General features: G+C 49.5%; 2 protein-coding genes across 2 annotated transcripts in view; both read left to right on the forward strand.

Moving 5' to 3' along the window:
- Positions 1 to 1,451: 1,451 nt before the first annotated feature.
- On the forward strand, positions 1,452 to 10,967 carry LOC121330271 (isovaleryl-CoA dehydrogenase, mitochondrial-like). Its single transcript, XM_041276649.1, has 8 exons — positions 1,452 to 1,534; positions 2,622 to 2,711; positions 3,826 to 3,995; positions 4,978 to 5,071; positions 5,743 to 5,873; positions 7,921 to 8,025; positions 8,322 to 8,394; positions 9,522 to 10,967. Exons 1-8 carry the CDS (start codon positions 1,471 to 1,473, stop codon positions 9,653 to 9,655), a joined length of 861 nt encoding a protein of 286 aa, XP_041132583.1. The 5' UTR covers positions 1,452 to 1,470; the 3' UTR covers positions 9,656 to 10,967.
- Positions 10,968 to 14,690: 3,723 nt separating this feature from the next.
- LOC121330089 (bromo adjacent homology domain-containing 1 protein-like) overlaps positions 14,691 to 19,350 on the forward strand; it is a 43,495-nt gene continuing 38,835 nt past the window's right edge. Inside the window, exon 1 of the mRNA XM_041276360.1 lies at positions 14,691 to 15,410. The gene's annotated coding sequence lies outside the window, so the exon portion shown is untranslated. The remainder of the gene's footprint in view (positions 15,411 to 19,350) is intronic.

A 19,350-nucleotide genomic window follows, 5' to 3' on the forward strand; every position in this document is an offset into this window, starting at 1 on the left:
CCATGGGTACAGAGATAGGCTTGTCACTGTCCCAGCACAGAGCTGAGTGTCACAGCCACAGCACCATGGGTACAGAGATAGGCTTGTCACTGTCCCAGAACCATGAGTACAAACAGAGACGTACTAAGGGAGGGCACTAAACCAGAGCCTTTAATGTTTAGAAAATGGAGAGATGTTGACAGAACTCACAGAAGATTCACACAGCAACTGTTTCCACAAAGACTTTTTCCCAGGAATTTAGTTACTTCAGCCTTGTTTAACAAGAAAGAAACAAAAGCAAATGCAACAGGAGGAAGCAATCAGGTGAGATTAGGAGAGGGGTATCAGGTGAGATTAGGAGAGGGGTATCAGGTGAGATTAGGAGAGGGGTATCAGGTGAGATTAGGAGAGGGGTATCAGGTGAGATTAGGAGAGGGGTTTAACTTGCTTATGTGGGTGAAAGCCTGCAGATTCTCAATCAGGTGGTCTCCTGAGCTGCCATTCTCGGGGGCAGTTCCCAGCAGACTTCCAATTAAAGTGACGGTCATCCTTTACTGGTCAATTCAAACTCACAACAGTGCCGTTCCAGCTGCCCACAGTGATGGCCCTGCTCTACACTCCACTGACAGTGCTATGGCAGTTGTTTAGTCCCGGCCATCCTATTGACAGTGTTATGGCATGTTAAACAGTGCTGTTCTGGAGCTCATTGTAGCCCGCTGTTCCTATTTGTGTTTCTATATATTTTTATATTTGTTTGCTTGTTTTGTGAGTTCACATCGGTAATTGGTATACGCATCCTGTCAAATCAAGATAATTGCAAAGAAGCTGAGCCGAATCCCATCGGAGCTCGCTGTTTAGAGATCGCAGGCATCGCTCACTCTCCCTTGACAGGACCGGGGAGACACAGCCTGCTCGTGAGTGAGTGAGAAAGAGAAAGAGAGAGAGAAAGAGAAAGAGAGAGAGGCGTTAGACTAGTAAACAGCAGAACTTACAGCTGAATACGTCTCTATCTGTTCAGATACAGTATTGTGTTTGATTGTATTTATTACTGTATACGGTGTCTAATAACATGCATTTTTTATCCAGGGAGACAAAATATCACTGTACGCATTATAAAAAAAATCACATTACATGATATTAAATTCAAATTCAAACTGGCTTTATTAGCATGACAGGAGTGATCCAGTGTTGCCAAAGCATTTCAATGCACACGTTACATAAAATAAAATATAATGTTAATATATTATCTCCCCCCTCTCCTTCCTTCTTAACAGAATGTATAAAATATCCCATTTTTAATAATCTGTTTCATTTTACCTTCCCAAGATGGCGCTTCGGCCATGCCCCTAGCATCAGTGCGCAGACAGCAGTTATGAAAGCGACCGGCAGCACCAGCGCCATCCCCGGCCCCGTTGTCTCTCCAGCTGATGCTCAGGTGTCCGTGTCCGTGTCCCGACTCGAAGGCAAACCCAGCAATGCTGTCGGCCGCGGATGCGCTGGCTCTCCGGTCCCGATAGACGACGTTGTGAACGGACTGACCGGGGAACAGATACAGGTAAGGAAGCGGGCGAAGGGCAGCGAGAGGGCGGGGGAGCGGGATGCACAGGCTGGGACAGAGCGCTCTGCAAAGTAGTGATTTGTGAGTGTTGAGTGCACAAAGCGGTCACATCCACTATGTGTAATAATTGTAATACTTTGTTCATGTTTCCGTATAGGGGCTGTAAGCAACATTACCCGCCGTGCATCTTACGAGCGCTAATCTAGCCAGTGCCTTCACCGCGCTCTCTGCGTTGTGAGGACGAGCAGCTGCGTAAAGACGCGCTCAGACCTGCGCAGTTTAAAGGCTGGCTGGAGCGTGCAGGCTTTGGAATAGGGGTGGGATCCTCGTTCTACTTCTGATTGGCTGCGCCCTGTGTGACGTCACAATCTCTGTTTTTCGAGTTCACCGAGAGGTTCGTGACCTTGACTGTGACCTCTTCAGTGAGCTCAGCTATTGGTGAAGATTACGATCCAATGAGCTGCTAGAACTGGAAGGCATCTGTTAGAAGTTTTTAAAAAGTTTTCTTGAGAGAAAGAAGGTGTGTTTATTCAAGCATTTTCATTGTCACATATTCCAGGTGTGCAAAAGAGTGACACCTATAGAATGTTTATAGTGTCATTATGTGCATTTTGATGGTAAAGGATTGCATATTACAGCACTGTTGGTCTTTTTGAATGATTGTTTTTAATATTTCACATTGATTAAGCAGGTGGATTTTTGATACTTGTTAAATACATTAGCCTTGTGTTTGTTTACACTGCAGTGTATGGGAAATGTGTTTTTTTTTTTCACGTTTATTTGGGGTTAGAGAATCGCACTAGCCTCGTACCCATGTTTTAGTTCTGTATATTGACCAGGTGGCAGGAATCTGAACCGCCAAGCCACTGCTAATTGTGCTGTGAACTGATTACAGTTATCACAGCAGAAGTCTCCCCTGAGTCCGGGTTTGCTATTAGCAGGAGATGCTGACATTTTTGAAAAAACAAGTAACAGCACTGTTACTGGAGAGCTGTGATTGTGAATGTTTCCAAATGCTCCAGTGTGTTCCAGTTTAAATGTGTTGTTCATTAACTCTGTTTGCTGTTGTGCCGTCCCTGTGCAGCTCAGACAAACCATCCACAGATTCTGTCAGGAAAAGCTGGCGCCCAAAGCCCAGGAGATCGACAAGAACAACAAGTTCAGAGAGATGAGGGTGAGCTGCGCTGGTTAAACACACCTGTTTCACTTCACCCTGTTTCACTGCAGCAGTGCAGAGAGAATAAACACAGTGCAGCGCAGTGCAGTGCAGCGCAGAGAGAACAAACACAGCGCAGCGCAGAGAGAACAAACACAGCGCAGCGCAGAGAGAACAAACACAGCGCAGCGCAGAGAGAACAAACACAGCGCAGCGCAGAGAGAACAAACACAGCGCAGCGCAGAGAGAACAAACAGTGCAGTGCAGCGCAGAGAGAACAAACAGTGCAGTGCAGCGCAGAGAGAACAAACACAGCGCAGCGCAGAGAGAACAAACACAGCGCAGCGCAGAGAGAACAAACACAGCGCAGCGCAGAGAGAACAAACACAGTGCAGCGCAGAGAGAACAAACACAGTGCAGCGCAGAGAGAACAAACACAGTGCAGCGCAGAGAGAACAAACACAGTGCAGCGCAGAGAGAACAAACACAGTGCAGCGCAGAGAGAACAAACACAGTGCAGCGCAGAGAGAACAAACACAGTGCAGTGCAGCGCAGAGAGAACAAACACAGTGCAGCGCAGAGAGAACAAACACAGTGCAGCGCAGAGAGAACAAACAGTGCAGTGCAGCGCAGAGAGAACAAACAGTGCAGTGCAGCGCAGAGAGAACAAACAGTGCAGTGCAGCGCAGAGAGAACAAACAGTGCAGTGCAGCGCAGAGAGAACAAACACAGTGCAGTGCAGCGCAGAGAGAACAAACACAGTGCAGTGCAGCGCAGAGAGAACAAACACAGTGCAGCGCAGAGAGAACAAACACAGTGCAGCGTAGAGAGAACAAACACAGTGCAGCGCAGAGAGAACAAACACAGTGCAGCGCAGAGAGAACAAACACAGTGCAGCGCAGAGAGAACAAACACAGTGCAGTGCAGCGCAGAGAGAATGGAACTTTATTAGGAACCCCCTGTGTTATAGGGGAACTGGTCAGGTGGTGAAATCAGCAGAAATGGGGGGGCGCTTGGTAAGGTCCAGCACAGCAGTAAGGGATGAGATTTTGAGGTGAGAGTTAAAGCTGTGTTTAGGGGTGCGTTATGCTTGCGGGCCGAGACTGATGTGTTGTAACCTTGCTGTGCCCAGTGGAGTTCGGCGGCTCTGCGATGGGATACCTGGATCACGTGATCGTGATGGAGGAGATCTCCCGCGTCTCTGCCGTGGTGGGGCTCAGCTACGGGGCGCACTCCAACCTGTGTGTCAACCAGCTGGTGCGCAATGGCAGCCAGGCCCAGAAAGAGAAGTACCTGCCCAAGGTGAGAGACAGACACAAACACACAGACAGACAGACTAACAGGGTTACTGCACAGAGAGAGAGAGACACACACACACAGACAGACTGACGATTGTCCCAATGACGTGTCTCTCTCTCTCTATGTGTGTGTGTGTCTGTCTGACTGTCCCAATGACGTGTCTCTCTCTCTCTCTATGTGTGTGTGTGTCTGTCTGACTGTCCCAAATGACGTGTACTCTATGAGAGTGTGTGTGTGTCTGACTGTCCCAATGACGTGTCTCTCTCTCACAGACCACAGAGAGAGAGACACATACACACAGACAGACTGACAGGGTTACTGCACAGAGAGAGAGATACACACACACACAGACAGACTGACAGGGTTACTGCACAGAGAGAGAGAGATACACACACACACACAGACAGACTGACAGGGTTACTGCACAGAGAGAGAGAGATACACACACACACAGACAGACTGACAGGGTTACTGCACAGAGAGAGAGAGAGAGAGATACACACACACACAGACAGACTGACAGGGTTACTGCACAGAGAGAGAGAGATACACACACACACAGACAGACTGACAGGGTTACTGCACAGAGAGAGAGAGATACACACACACACAGACAGACTGACAGGGTTACTGCACAGAGAGAGAGATACACACACACACAGACAGACTGACAGGGTTACTGCACAGAGAGAGAGAGATACACACACACACACACAGACTGACAGGGTTACTGCACAGAGAGAGAGATACACACACACACAGACAGACTGACAGGGTTACTGCACAGAGAGAGAGATACACACACACACAGACAGACTGACAGGGTTACTGCACAGAGAGAGAGAGATACACACAGACAGACTGACAGGGTTACTGCACAGAGAGAGAGAGAGAGAGAGATACACACACACACAGACAGACTGACTGACAAGGTTACTGCAGAGACATCATTCAGTGCTGATTTACTATCTTCTTTTTTCTCCAGCTCCTGAGTGGAGATCATGTGGGTGCCCTGGCTATGAGCGAGCCCAATGCTGGCTCTGATGTCGTCTCTATGAAACTGAAGGCAGTGAAGAAAGGTGTGTGGGGCTCTGCTGTATTGAATTAGCTGGCTCTCAGATCCCCAGTACAGCACTGAGTTCTCTACACTAGACTGTATTGAATTAGCTGCTCTCAGATCCCCAGTACAGCGCTGAGTTCTCTACACTAGACTGTATTGAATTAGCTGCTCTCAGATCCCCAGTACAGCGCTGAGTTCTCTACACTAGACTGTATTGAATTAGCTGCTCTCAGATCCCCAGTACAGCATTGAGTTCTCTATACTAGACTGTATTGAATTAACTGGCTCTCAGATCCCCAGTACAGCACTAAGTTCTCCACACTAGACTGTATTGATTTAGCTGCTCTCAGATCCCCAGTACAGCGCTGAGTTCTCTACACTAGACTGTATTGAATTAGCTGCTCTCAGATCCCCAGTACAGCGCTGAGTTCTCTACACTAGACTGTATTGAATTAGCTGCTCTCAGATCCCCAGTACAGCACTGAGTTCTCTACACTAGACTGTATTGAATTAGCTGCTCTCAGATCCCCAGTTCAGCACTGAGTTCTCTACACTAGACTGTATTGAATTAACTGGCTCTCAGATCCCCAGTATAGCACTGAGTTCTCCACACTAGACTGTACTGAATTAGCTGGCTCTCAGATCCCCCTCCACTGTCCCCTGTGTATTGAATGTGTCTTTGCTCTCCAGGGGATCACTATGTGCTGAATGGTAATAAGTTCTGGATCACGAACGGGCCGGAGGCAGATGTTCTGATCATTTACGCCAAGACAGAGCCGTCCGCCAATGCACGGGGGATCACAGCCTTCATCCTGGAGAAGGTGGGCACTGGGATGGACTGCAGGAACTGGGAGGAACTGCAGCCCTGCAGCACTACAATTTTGGGTGCTCACATAAAAAATGGTACTGCTTAGGCACTGGTGATGTCCACATGTCTGCCTGCCTGCCACGCTCTGAGAGGCTGGTGCTGTCAGCGGGACCTCTAGGGTAAAGAACAGCGCGGCGGGCCAGGCTCAGTGAGGGAGGAGGGGCTCGGTGTGGGAGGTGGGGGTCGAGACTTGGTGGTGCTCGGTGAGGGAGGTGGGGGTCTTGGCTCTGAGGGAGGAGGGGCTCTGTGCTCGGTGAGGGAGGTGTGGGTCTTGGCTCTGAGGGAGGAAGGGCTCTGTGCTCGGTGAGGGAGGTGTGGGTCTTGGCTCTGAGGGTGGAAGGGCTCGGTGCTTGGTGAGGGAGGTGGAGGTCTTGGCTCTGAGGGTGGAAGGGCTCTGTGCTCGGTGAGGGAGGTGGGGGTCTTGGCTCTGAGGGTGGAAGGGCTTGGTGCTCGGTGAGGGAGGTGGGGGTCTTGGCTCTGAGGGTGGAAGGGCTCTGTGCTCGGTGAGGGAGGTGGGGGTCTTGGCTCTGAGGGTGGAAGGGCTCTGTGCTCGGTGAGGGAGGTGGGGGTCTTGGCTCTGAGGGAGGAAGGGCTCTGTGCTCGGTGAGGGAGGTGGGGGTCTTGGCTCTGAGGGTGGAAGGGCTCTGTGCTCGGTGAGGGAGGTGTGGGTCTTGGCTCTGAGGGTGGAAGGGCTCTGTGCTCGGTGAGGGAGGTGGGGGTCTTGGCTCTGAGGGTGGAAGGGCTCGGTGCTCGGTGAGGGAGGTGGGGGTCTTGGCTCTGAGGGTGGAAGGGCTCTGTGCTCAGTGAGGGAGGTGTGGGTCTTGGCTCTGAGGGTGGAAGGGCTCTGTGCTCGGTGAGGGAGGTGGGGGTCTTGGCTCTGAGGGTGGAAGGGCTCTGTGCTCGGTGAGGGAGGTGGGGGTCTTGGCTCTGAGGAGGGGCTCTGTGCTCGGTGAGGGAGGTGTGGGTCTTGGCTCTGAGGGTGGAAGGGCTTGGTGCTCGGTGAGGGAGGTGGGGGTCTTGGCTCTGAGGGTGGAAGGGCTCGGTGCTCGGTGAGGGAGGTGGGGGTCTTGGCTCTGAGGGTGGAAGGGCTCTGTGCTCCGTGAGGGAGGTGTGGGTCTTGGCTCTGAGGGTGGAAGGGCTCGGTGCTCGGTGAGGGAGGTGTGGGTCTTGGCTCTGAGGGTGAAAAGGCTCGGTGCTCGGTGAGGGAGGTGGGGGTCTTGGCTCTGAGGGTGGAAGGGCTCGGTGCTCCGTGAGGGAGGTGTGGGTCTTGGCTCTGAGGGTGGGGCTCGGTGTGTGCTGTGTTCATATTGATCTCTGCTGTGTGCTGGCGTGCTGTACGCCGTGTGCTGGCGTGCTGTACGCTGTGTTCATGCATGATCTCTGCTGTGTGCTGGTGTGCTGTACGCTGTGTTCATATTGATCTCTGCTGTGTGCTGGCGTGCTGTACGCCGTGTGCTGGCGTGCTATACTCTGTGTTCATGCATGATCTCTGCTGTGTGCTGGTGTGCTGTACGCTGTGTTCATATTGATCTCTGCTGTGTGCTGGCGTGCTGTACGTCGTGTGCTGGCGTGCTGTACGCTGTGTTCATGCATGATCTCTGCTGTGTGCTGGTGTGCTGTATGCTGTGTTCATATTGATCTCTGCTGTGTGCTGCCGTGCCGTACGCCGTGTGCTGGTGTGCTGTACGCTGTGTTTATATTGATCTCTGCTGTGTGCTGGCGTGCTGTACGCTGTGTTCATATTGATCTCTGCTGTGTGCTGGCATGCTGTACGCTGTGTGCTGGTGTGCTGTACGCTGTGTTCATATTGATCTCTGCTGTGTGCTGGCGTGCCGTACGCTGTGTGCTGGCGTGCTGTACGCTGTGTTCATATTGATCTCTGCTGTGTGCTGGCGTGCTGTACGCTGTGTGCTGGTGTGCTGTACGCTGTGTTCATATTGATCTCTGCTGTGTGCTGGCGTGCTGTACGCTGTGTTTATTCTTCTATTTTGCTGTCCCAGCTGTTACAAGGGAAGATGGCTGACATGTACATCCGTCTGAGCTCTTGCAGACAGTATGTGTACAACGTGGCACAAGCCTGCGACAGGGGGCACTTCAGCGCCAAGGTGAGACCCAGATAACAAAGAGGGGTACCCACAGGGGAGGAAGGGCTCTGCTACAGTATAGAGGGGTACAGATCGAGAGAGAGTTGGGGGCTGTGTTACAGTATATAGGGGTACAGATTGAGGGAGAGTTGGGGGCTATGTTACAGTATATAGGGGTACAGATTGAGGGAGAGTTGGGGGCTCTGTTACAGTATAGAGGGGTACAGATTAAGGGAGATTCGGGGGCTCTATTGTTTGTGGTTTATTATAGATGGTTCAATAGAGAAACAGGATCACTTGTCTGTTTGTCCCCACAGGACTGTGCTGGAGTGATTCTGTACGCTGCAGAAACAGCAACTCAAGCAGCACTTGATGGAATTCAGTGCCTCGGTAAGTGGCTGCTAAAATCTGTATATATATTTAAAAACACGTTGACAGTCCTAATTAGATTCATAACCCTAAATGATATGAAGAGTAACAGAATCTGTATATGAAGGGACAAGCCTTGACCGGCATCCCGTCCATCTGTATATGAAGGGACAAGCCTTGACCGGCATCCCGTCCATCTGTATATGAAGGGACAAGCCTTGACCGGCATCCCGTTCATCTGTATATGAAGGGACAAGCCTTGACCGGCATCCCGTTCATCTGTATATGAAGGGACAAGCCTTGACGGGCGCCCCGTCCATCTGTATATGAAGGGACAAGCCTTGACCGGCATCCTGTCCATCCCTATATGAAGGGACAAGCATTGACCGACATCCCGTCCATCTGTATATGAAGGGACAAGCCTTGACGGGTGCCCCGTCCATCTGTATATGAAGGGACAAGCCTTGACCGGCATCCTGTCCATCCCTATATGAAGGGACAAGCATTGACCGACATCCCGTCCATCTGTATATGAAGGGACAAGCCTTGACAGGCATCCTTTCCATCTGTATATGAAGGGACAAGCCTTGACAGGCATCCTATCCATCTGTATATGAAGGGACAAGCCTTGACAGGCATCCTGTCCATCTGTATATGAAGGGACAAGCCTTGACAGGCATCCTGTCCATCTGTATATGAAGGGACAAGCCTTGACCGGCATCCCGTTCATCTGTATATGAAGGGACAAGCCTTGCCGCGCTTCTGCTCATTCCCAGACTGCTGCTGTGCTCTGGTGTTCATTCAGCGTTGCTGGCGGTTTCCTTGCTCTCTCTCGCGCGCGTTTCTGTGTCGCGCACGAGGAGACTAGAATACTAATAAACAACAAGGCCTTCAGAGTCTTGTCCTGCGAGATCGCTGTCCTCAAACCATGGCTGTTAGACACCACTACCTCCAGGACCCAATACCTGAAATATATTCATCTTCTCAGGACGTGTTTTGCTGTTCTTTCTTTGCTCTCTTCTGCGGTAGTTTCCATGGTTTTTCGTAGTGATGTCATGCTTGTTTTTTTACACTCTACAGAAGCTGTGACTCAGCCTGTGATTGGTTGTAATATATTTCCTAATTGTTCTCCTCCCCTCATGTCTCAGGTGGGAACGGCTACATCAATGACTACCCGATGGGGCGCTTCCTGCGCGACGCCAAGCTGTATGAGATCGGAGCCGGGACCAGCGAGGTCCGCAGACTGATCATCGGCAGGGCTTTCAACGCCATGTACAAATAAACAGAGCAGGGGCTGAATACACAGGACTTCTGAGCAGGGATCCAAACCTGCTGCTCCTGCACCCAGTCCTGGGTTCATAGCGCTGTACCAGAATGTCTTCCTTCAGCTGATTGCCTTTGAGGAAAGTTGCTATAATTGTGTTCACTTTGTTACTATTGTATAGGAATGTTTCTAGATATAAAAAAAAAAAAAAAAAAAATCCTGCATTTGTCAGGTTCCATGATTTGCTCAATGGAACAATACAAGTTAATGGTAATTATATATAAAGTTTAACCATGATTTAACCATGGCTATGCATTAGGACCATTTTATGAACAGGGACCCTGTATCCGGAATGGCATTAAAACTCCTATTGCAGAGCACTTTCCCCTGTTCCAGGTGTTAATATGAGCTTGATCAGCCACAGTTTGTAACAAGCGCAGGTGCGTTTTATTAACTCATGTACAGCATTTGTACTCACTCTGCTGCCCCGAGGCACATCCACAAGCCTGCCTTGTTGTCTAGCCAGCTTGTTTGCATTCATCCCTCACGAGTTTTAACTGCATGAACACACAGCCTCCTCCCCCCTGTTCTGTCCAATGCCTTCCCTCCACAGCGCAGTCCTGGGTGGAGACCTCAGCACTTACAGCTACTGGCCACCAGAGGTCACACCTCTCAGCTGATGTTGTTTTATTTGATTCTTAACATTATTAGTTGATTTTATGAAAGCAGATATAGAGATATATAATTCAACATATTAGCGACAAAACCCAGTCAGAAAGATTGCAAACAGCAGGGAAAAAAGCTAAATGAAACGCAAATAAGCAATGCAATCATTTGAAGCGATTTACTGCTTGATGAATGATCAGCTTTTTCTGAAAAATAACACTGTTGACTACAAAGATGAATGCAATTCAAGCTAGTGTGCCATCACAAGAGTGCTGAACATCTATTAAAAGCTGTTTCCTCTTACTGGCATGAACAGTGCTACTGTGTGCTGGGGAGATGCGTGTCCACTGCTTGTTTACATATCTCATGTATGTTATCTCCTATTTCACTGAAAGGACTGTAACAGCAGTTCATTGTATTATTGTTATTATCAGCAGTATTCTTTACCAAACCAGAGTCAGGCAGCGCAGTAAGGATCTCTAAGGTACTCTCAGGCTGTTACTTGTCAGGGTTTATCCCCTTTCAGGAAATAGGAGTGAATTGAAGACTGGAGCTCTATACCCCAGATTTAAAACAATATCGCTGCGTATACTTTGTGCTGAGTGTGTGACATGTACTGATTAACAACAAGATGGAAATGTCAGCTCTTCAGAGGAATAAAACAGGCAGAAAACAAACAGCGTTTCTATTGCTCGCTATAGAGCTTGATATAACACGCAAACAGCGTTTCTATTGCTCTACAGAGCTTGGTATAACACGCAAACAGCGTTTCTATTGCTCTAGAGCTTGATATAACACGCAAACAGCGTTTCTATTGCTCTACAGAGCTTGGTATAACACGCAAACAGCGTTTCTATTGCTCTACAGAGCTTGGTATAACACGCAAACAGCGTTTCTATTGCTCTACAGAGCTTGGTATAACACGCAAACAGCGTTTCTATTGCTCTACAGAGCTTGGTATAACACGCAAACAGCGTTTCTATTGCTCTACAGAGCTTGGTATAACACGCAAACAGCGTTTCTATTGCTCTACAGAGCTTGATATAACACGCAAACAGCGTTTCTATTGCTCTACAGAGCTTGGTATAACACGCAAACAGCGTTTCTATTGCTCTAGAGCTTGATATAACACGCAAACAGCGTTTCTATTGCTCTACAGAGCTTGGTATAACACGCAAACAGCGTTTCTATTGCTCTACAGAGCTTGGTATAACACGCAAACAGCGTTTCTATTGCTCTACAGAGCTTGGTATAACACGCAAACAGCGTTTCTATTGCTCTACAGAGCTTGGTATAACACGCAAACAGCGTTTCTATTGCTCTACAGAGCTTGGTATAACACGCAAACAGCGTTTCTATTGCTCTACAGAGCTTGGTATAACACGCAAACAGCGTTTCTATTGCTCTACAGAGCTTGGTATAACACGCAAACAGCGTTTCTATTGCTCTACAGAGCTTGATATAACACGCAAACAGCGTTTCTATTGCTCGCTATAGAGCTTGATATAACACACAAACAGCGTTTCTATTGCTCTACAGAGCTTGGTATAACACGCAAACAGCGTTTCTATTGCTCTACAGAGCTTGGTATAACACGCAAACAGCGTTTCTATTGCTCTACAGAGCTTGGTATAACACGCAAACAGCGTTTCTATTGCTCTACAGAGCTTGGTATAACACGCAAACAGCGTTTCTATTGCTCTATAGAGCTTGATATAACACACAAACAGCGTTTCTATTGCTCTACAGAGCTTGGTATAACACGCAAACAGCGTTTCTATTGCTCTACAGAGCTTGGTATAACACGCAAACAGCGTTTCTATTGCTCTACAGAGCTTGATATAACACGCAAACAGCGTTTCTATTGCTCTACAGAGCTTGTTATAACACGCAAACAGCGTTTCTATTGCTCTACAGAGCTTGTTATAACACGCAAACAGCGTTTCTATTGCTCTACAGAGCTTGTTATAACACGCAAACAGCGTTTCTATTGCTCTACAGAGCTTGTTATAACACGCAAACAGCGTTTCTATTGCTCTACAGAGCTTGGTATAACACGCAAACAGCGTTTCTATTGCTCTACAGAGCTTGGTATAACACGCAAACAGCGTTTCTATTGCTCTACAGAGCTTGTTATAACACGCAAACAGCGTTTCTATTGCTCTACAGAGCTTGGTATAACACGCAAACAGCGTTTCTATTGCTCTAGAGAGCTTGATATAACACGCAAACAGCGTTTCTATTGCTCTACAGAGCTTGGTATAACACGCAAACAGCGTTTCTATTGCTCTATAGAGCTTGATATAACACGCAAACAGCGTTTCTATTGCTCTACAGAGCTTGGTATAACACGCAAACAGCGTTTCTATTGCTCTATAGAGCTTGATATAACACGCAAACAGCGTTTCTATTGCTCTATAGAGCTTGATATAACACGCAAACAGCGTTTCTATTGCTCTACAGAGCTTGGTATAACACGCAAACAGCGTTTCTATTGCTCTACAGAGCTTGGTATAACACGCAAACAGCGTTTCTATTGCTCTACAGAGCTTGATATAACACGCAAACAGCGTTTCTATTGCTCTACAGAGCTTGATATAACACGCAAACAGCGTTTCTATTGCTCTACAGAGCTTGGTATAACACGCAAACAGCGTTTCTATTGCTCTATAGAGCTTGATATAACACGCAAACAGCGTTTCTATTGCTCTACAGAGCTTGGTATAACACGCAAACAGCGTTTCTATTGCTCTACAGAGCTTGTTATAACACGCAAACAGCGTTTCTAGAGCTTGTTATAACACGCAAACAGCGTTTCTAGCTTGGTATAACACGCAAACAGCGTTTCTATTGCTCTACAGAGCTTGGTATAACACGCAAACAGCGTTTCTATTGCTCTACAGAGCTTGGTATAACACGCAAACAGCGTTTCTATTGCTCTACAGAGCTTGGTATAACACGCAAACAGCGTTTCTATTGCTCTACAGAGCTTGGTATAACACGCAAACAGCGTTTCTATTGCTCTACAGAGCTTGATATAACACGCAAACAGCGTTTCTATTGCTCGCTATAGAGCTTGATATAACACACAAACAGCGTTTCTATTGCTCTACAGAGCTTGGTATAACACGCAAACAGCGTTTCTATTGCTCTACAGAGCTTGGTATAACACGCAAACAGCGTTTCTATTGCTCTACAGAGCTTGGTATAACACGCAAACAGCGTTTCTATTGCTCTACAGAGCTTGGTATAACACGCAAACAGCGTTTCTATTGCTCTACAGAGCTTGGTATAACACGCAAACAGCGTTTCTATTGCTCTACAGAGCTTGGTATAACACGCAAACAGCGTTTCTATTGCCCTATAGAGCTTGATATAACACGCAAACAGCGTTTCTATTGCTCTACAGAGCTTGATATAACACGCAAACAGCGTTTCTATTGCTCTACAGAGCTTGGTATAACACGCAAACAGCGTTTCTATTGCCCTATGGAGCTTGATATAACACGCAAACAGCGTTTCTATTGCTCTACAGAGCTTGATATAACACGCAAACAGCGTTTCTATTGCCCTATAGAGCTTGAGGATATACGGCGCAACCTCCTGCTGTTGAAGAAGTCGAGTGAGCTGCTTTTCTTTTACCACATGCGGTGGCGAGCAGGTCGGGGGTGGCTCTGCACTGTGGGAATGGGTTGAACTGCACGGCCGCGCTCGTTCTTTATAAATTAGCACTGTCGCTCTGCTTGGGTGCGCAGAACGCTAGGCTATGGAAGGCGGTAGAGAACAGTCGCATCGCAAAGCAAGCGCAAAACTGCAGGTGACTGCTGCCACTTCTGAACCGGGACCCCGCAGAGCTCCTGGGGATGGAACTAAGACTCCTGTTGCACAGCGGTTTAATGCATTGCACGTTTTAATACACGCTCGATCAGCCTCAATGCAGAGGTCACTAGCACTGCACTGGAGTCTAGAACAGGGAACCCTAAAACCAACTGTACAGAACCTGCCACGTGTTCATAACGCAGCAGCATGCTGCTCCCACACTGGAGTCCTCGCTCTGCTTGAATCCATGTCGAGACCCAATCCCAGCACCCCTCGATCAGAGCTGAATGTTCCATCGCTTATTTATTTATTTGTTTGTTTGTTTTGATGTCTTTTATTATTTGTATTGCAGGATTACGGAGCCCGGGAGGGGACATGAGGGAAAATAGTATATATCTGTTTTCCACGAGCTATCTATTTTGTCTGTCATGTCCCCTCCTTGGACTCTGTACACAGCAAAATAAATAAACAAATAAATAAATAATATTACTACTGACAAACAAAGTGTGTGCATGCCGCTTTAAGAAGCTCCATGTTTTCCTAGCATGTGATCCGATCACAGCGAGGATGATGCAGTTGTGCAGAAGCGAGCACGGTAGCGAGTGCGTGTGAGTCTGCTGTGCTGTTTCGTTTCTTGACTGCTCGATATTTTGTGTTTTTGCGCGGATTGAAAGAAGACCGAATCCCCCGGAAAGCTGGAAAGCGGTAGATGAGAGAGCGCCTCTCCTGGTTTTCGCAGTATGCGATGCATTCAGACCGGCGCTCACAGGGGTGCGGAATGTGTGAGGAGCCGCTGTCGCTGCTGTGAAGACACGGTTTCCCCTCGTTTGGCAGGAGTGGCGGAGCGAGAGGAATTGTGCCTGAAACTCGCTTTCTCTCGGATTTACTTCTTTGGAGGGTTGTTTTTGGAAAAGGATACTAAAAGTGGACTTGTCTAATTCTTCATCATCTTCGTCTTTTTATTTTGGAAATATTTTCGGTGCTGTGGAGAGAGAGAGAGGAGGGGAGGGAGGAAGGAGGGAGATGCCCCGGTAATTCAGTGACATACTGCGAGTGCAGCTCAATATTCGAGGATTACTGCAGCACTGATATAAAACTGGACTGCGCGACTACCATCCACCACCATCCAAAACACACCACAACAAAAACACCACGGCGATGACTTGACAGTTTATAAGATCCACGGCGATGACTTGACAGTTTATAAGATCCACGAACAACCAGACGAGCGACAGTCGGACCGCTGGCTCGTTACATTTCATCTGCAGTGCCGCCCTGCTTACCAAAGGTATTCCAAACATTATGGGGTTTCTCTTCTGGTTTACTTCTTTCTAAGAAATGGTGTGCATTTTTTATATAGTATTATTATTTTATTTTTGTCTCTGTGTGTGAAAGGGGTTGCTTTGAAATACTGTGAAGTGCAAAGCGTGGGTTTGGTGGTCGTGGGTTTTCGTTTTATCTTGGAGTAAAAGTGGGGGTTCCAGCGTGTGTTGCTGTGTTCGGGGGGGGGGGGCGGGCGATGTTGCCTAACTTGAATTTGGGATGTAAATGACATGTTTTGACACTTTGACGTGCGCCGGGCGTGTTGTTAAAAGAGAACCAGCCGCTGTCGCTGATCTGTGCGTGTTTGTGGACGCGTCGCTGACAGCAGCGTGTATCTGTGCGTGTTTGTGGACGCGTCGCTGACAGCAGCGTGTATCTGTGCGTGTTTGTGGACGCGTCGCTCAGCAGCGTGTATCTGTGCGTGTTTGTGGACAGCAGCGTGTATCTGTGCGTGTTTGTGGACGCGTCGCTGACAGCAGCGTGTATCTGTGCGTGTTTGTGGACGCGTCGCTGACAGCAGCGTGTATCTGTGCGTGTTTGTGGACGCGTCGCTGACAGCAGCGTGTATCTGTGCGTGTTTGTGGACGCGTCGCTGACAGCAGCGTGTATCTGTGCGTGTTTGTGGACGCGTCGCTGACAGCAGCGTGTATCTGTGCGTGTTTGTGGACGCGTCGCTGACAGCAGCGTGTATCTGTGCGTGTTTGTGGACGCGTCGCTGACAGCAGCGTGTATCTGTGCGTGTTTGTGGACGCGTCGCTGACAGCAGCGTGTATCTGTGCGTGTTTGTGGACGCGTCGCTGACAGCAGCGTGTATCTGTGCGTGTTTGTGGACGCGTCGCTGACAGCAGCGTGTATCTGTGCGTGTTTGTGGACGCGTCGCTGACAGCAGCGTGTATCTGTGCGTGTTTGTGGACGCGTCGCTGACAGCAGCGTGTATCTGTGCGTGTTTGTGGACGCGTCGCTGACAGCAGCGTGTATCTGTGCGTGTTTGTGGACGCGTCGCTGACAGCAGCGTGTATCTGTGCGTGTTTGTGGACGCGTCGCTGACAGCAGCGTGTATCTGTGCGTGTTTGTGGACGCGTCGCTGACAGCAGCGTGTATCTGTGCGTGTTTGTGGACGCGTCGCTGACAGCAGCGTGTATCTGTGCGTGTTTGTGGACGCGTCGCTGACAGCAGCGTGTATCTGTGCGTGTTTGTGGACGCGTCGCTGACAGCAGCGTGTATCTGTGCGTGTTTGTGGACGCGTCGCTGACAGCAGCGTGTATCTGTGCGTGTTTGTGGACGCGTCGCTGACAGCAGCGTGTATCTGTGCGTGTTTGTGGACGCGTCGCGTGTTTGTGGACAGCAGCGTGTATCTGTGCGTGTTTGTGGACGCGTCGCTGACAGCAGCGTGTATCTGTGCGTGTTTGTGGACGCGTCGCTGACAGCAGCGTGTATCTGTGCGTGTTTGTGGACGCGTCGCTGACAGCAGCGTGTATCTGTGCGTGTTTGTGGACGCGTCGCTGACAGCAGCGTGTATCTGTGCGTGTTTGTGGACGCGTCGCTGACAGCAGCGTGTATCTGTGCGTGTTTGTGGACGCGTCGCTGTGTATCGCGCGTCGCTGACAGCAGCGTGTATCTGTGCGTGTTTGTGGACGCGTCGCTGACAGCAGCGTGTATCTGTGCGTGTTTGTGGACGCGTCGCTGACAGCAGCGTGTATCTGTGCGTGTTTGTGGACGCGTCGCTGACAGCAGCGTGTATCTGTGCGTGTTTGTGGACGCGTCGCTGACAGCAGCGTGTATCTGTGCGTGTTTGTGGACGCGTCGCTGACAGCAGCGTGTATCTGTGCGTGTTTGTGGACGCGTCGCTGACAGCAGCGTGTATCTGTGCGTGTTTGTGGACGCGTCGCTGACAGCAGCGTGTATCTGTGCGTGTTTGTGGACGCGTCGCTGACAGCAGCGTGTATCTGTGCGTGTTTGTGGACGCGTCGCTGACAGCAGCGTGTATCTGTGCGTGTTTGTGGACGCGTCGCTGACAGCAGCGTGTATCTGTGCGTGTTTGTGGACGCGTCGCTGACAGCAGCGTGTATCTGTGCGTGTTTGTGGACGCGTCGCTGACAGCAGCGTGTATCTGTGCGTGTTTGTGGACGCGTCGCTGACAGCAGCGTGTATCTGTGCGTGTTTGTGGACGCGTCGCTGACAGCAGCGTGTATCTGTGCGTGTTTGTGGACGCGTCGCTGACAGCAGCGTGTATCTGTGCGTGTTTGTGGACGCGTCGCTGACAGCAGCGTGTATCTGTGCGTGTTTGTGGACGCGTCGCTGACAGCAGCGTGTCGCTGACAGCAGCGTGTATCTGTGCGTGTTTGTGGACGCGTCGCTGTCGCTGACAGCAGCGTGTATCTGTGCGTGTTTGTGGACGCGTCGCTGACAGCAGCGTGTATCTGTGCGTGTTTGTGGACGCGTCGCTGACAGCAGCGTGTATCTGTGCGTGTTTGTGGACGCGTCGTTGTCGTGACAGCAGCGTGTATCTGTGCGTGTTTGTGGACGCGTCGCTGACAGCAGCGTGTATCTGTGCGTGTTTGTGGACGCGTCGCTGACAGCAGCGTGTATCTGTGCGTGTTTGTGGACGCGTCGCTGTACAGCAGCGTGTATGTGGACTGTGACAGTGTATTGTGGTGTTTGTGGACGCGTCGCTGACAGCAGCGTGTATCTGTGCGTGTTTGTGGACGCGTCGCTGACAGCAGCGTGTATCTGTGCGTGTTTGTGGACGCGTCGCTGACAGCAGCGTGTATCTGTGCGTGTTTGTGGACGCGTCGCTGACAGCAGCGTGTATCTGTGAGTGTTTGTGGACGCGTCGCTGCCAGCAGCGTGTATCTGTGCGTGTTTGTGGATGCGCGTCGTGTTGATCTGCGCTGCGCCGTGCGGCACTGGTGCGGCAGCGAGGGGGCTAAAAAAAGCCAAGGGCGGCCGCTTTTCCACCAGAGAGGGAAGCGGCTTCTAGAAACGGTGCCGCCAGCACTGGCCTGTGTGCTGGTGCTCTTCTAAATTCGTCGTTGCTGTAGCCATAGTTGAAGCACAACAAATATCAAAAGGACGTCAAATAATCAGCCGCGGGAGCGCTTTTATTAGACTGTCTTTGGCACACACTAAAGAGATTGCTATGATAGGGTAGTGGGGTGAAGCAGCGAGTAAGTGTTACTGTTGTTGTTATCAATATTGCTCCCTCAATATTAGCCCGTAGTGCCGCTAATTGCTCTTTTCTTGTCAGTGTGGCGTACAGTGCTCGCGATTGTAAGCAAACTCTTTCTTCATTTCGTGGTTCACATTTGCCTTGTCTGGAAACACAAGCTGCTGCCGCCTGCCTCCTTTTGAGCGGGGGTGGGATTCGCCACGGACACCAGCAGGTGCTAGAAGAGGAAAGCCGGGCAGTGTGTGTGAGAGAGACTCTGTGTGTGATTATGTTAGATCTGCCAACATGTAACTTTGACACCGTTAAGAAATGACACGCTTCCTTACAAAATAAAAGCAACGTGTTTTTTTGTTTTTTTATAGATTCCGCTACTACGTAGAAGCGTTCTTAGTCTCCTTTCTGGCATGCGCATGCGAGCAGGCACAGCACACCTGCCCAGGCAGCCTCGTCTCCAGCACACGTGGTTCATTACGTGGCGTAAAGGAATATCCCCTAGAAAGTGTCCTGAGAGCATCCGATGATTCGAGGGCATTTACCAAACACTCCCAATCCCTAACCCTAACCCTAACCCAATACCTAACCTTAAACAAACCCAGCCCTAAAACCTAACCCAAAACCTAACCCTAACCCAATACCTAACCCTAACCCAATACCTAACCTTAAACAAACCCAGCCCTAAAACCTAACCCAAAACCTAACCCTAACCCTAACCCAATACCTAACCTTAAACAAACCC

This window comes from Polyodon spathula, chromosome 17 (assembly GCF_017654505.1).
Source record: "Polyodon spathula isolate WHYD16114869_AA chromosome 17, ASM1765450v1, whole genome shotgun sequence".
In the NCBI taxonomy this organism is placed as follows: Eukaryota; Metazoa; Chordata; class Actinopteri; order Acipenseriformes; family Polyodontidae; genus Polyodon; species Polyodon spathula.

Excerpts from the sequence above, each read along its gene's own strand:
- LOC121330271 (XM_041276649.1), top strand. The coding sequence starts at position 1,471 with ATGCGCTGGCTCTCCGGTCCCGATAGACGACGTTGTGAACGGACTGAC. Across the intron at positions 3,996-4,977 it reads AAGAGAAGTACCTGCCCAAG|CTCCTGAGTGGAGATCATGT; the intron begins GTGAGAGACAGA and ends TTTTTTCTCCAG. Across the intron at positions 5,874-7,920 it reads CAGCCTTCATCCTGGAGAAG|CTGTTACAAGGGAAGATGGC; the intron begins GTGGGCACTGGG and ends TTGCTGTCCCAG.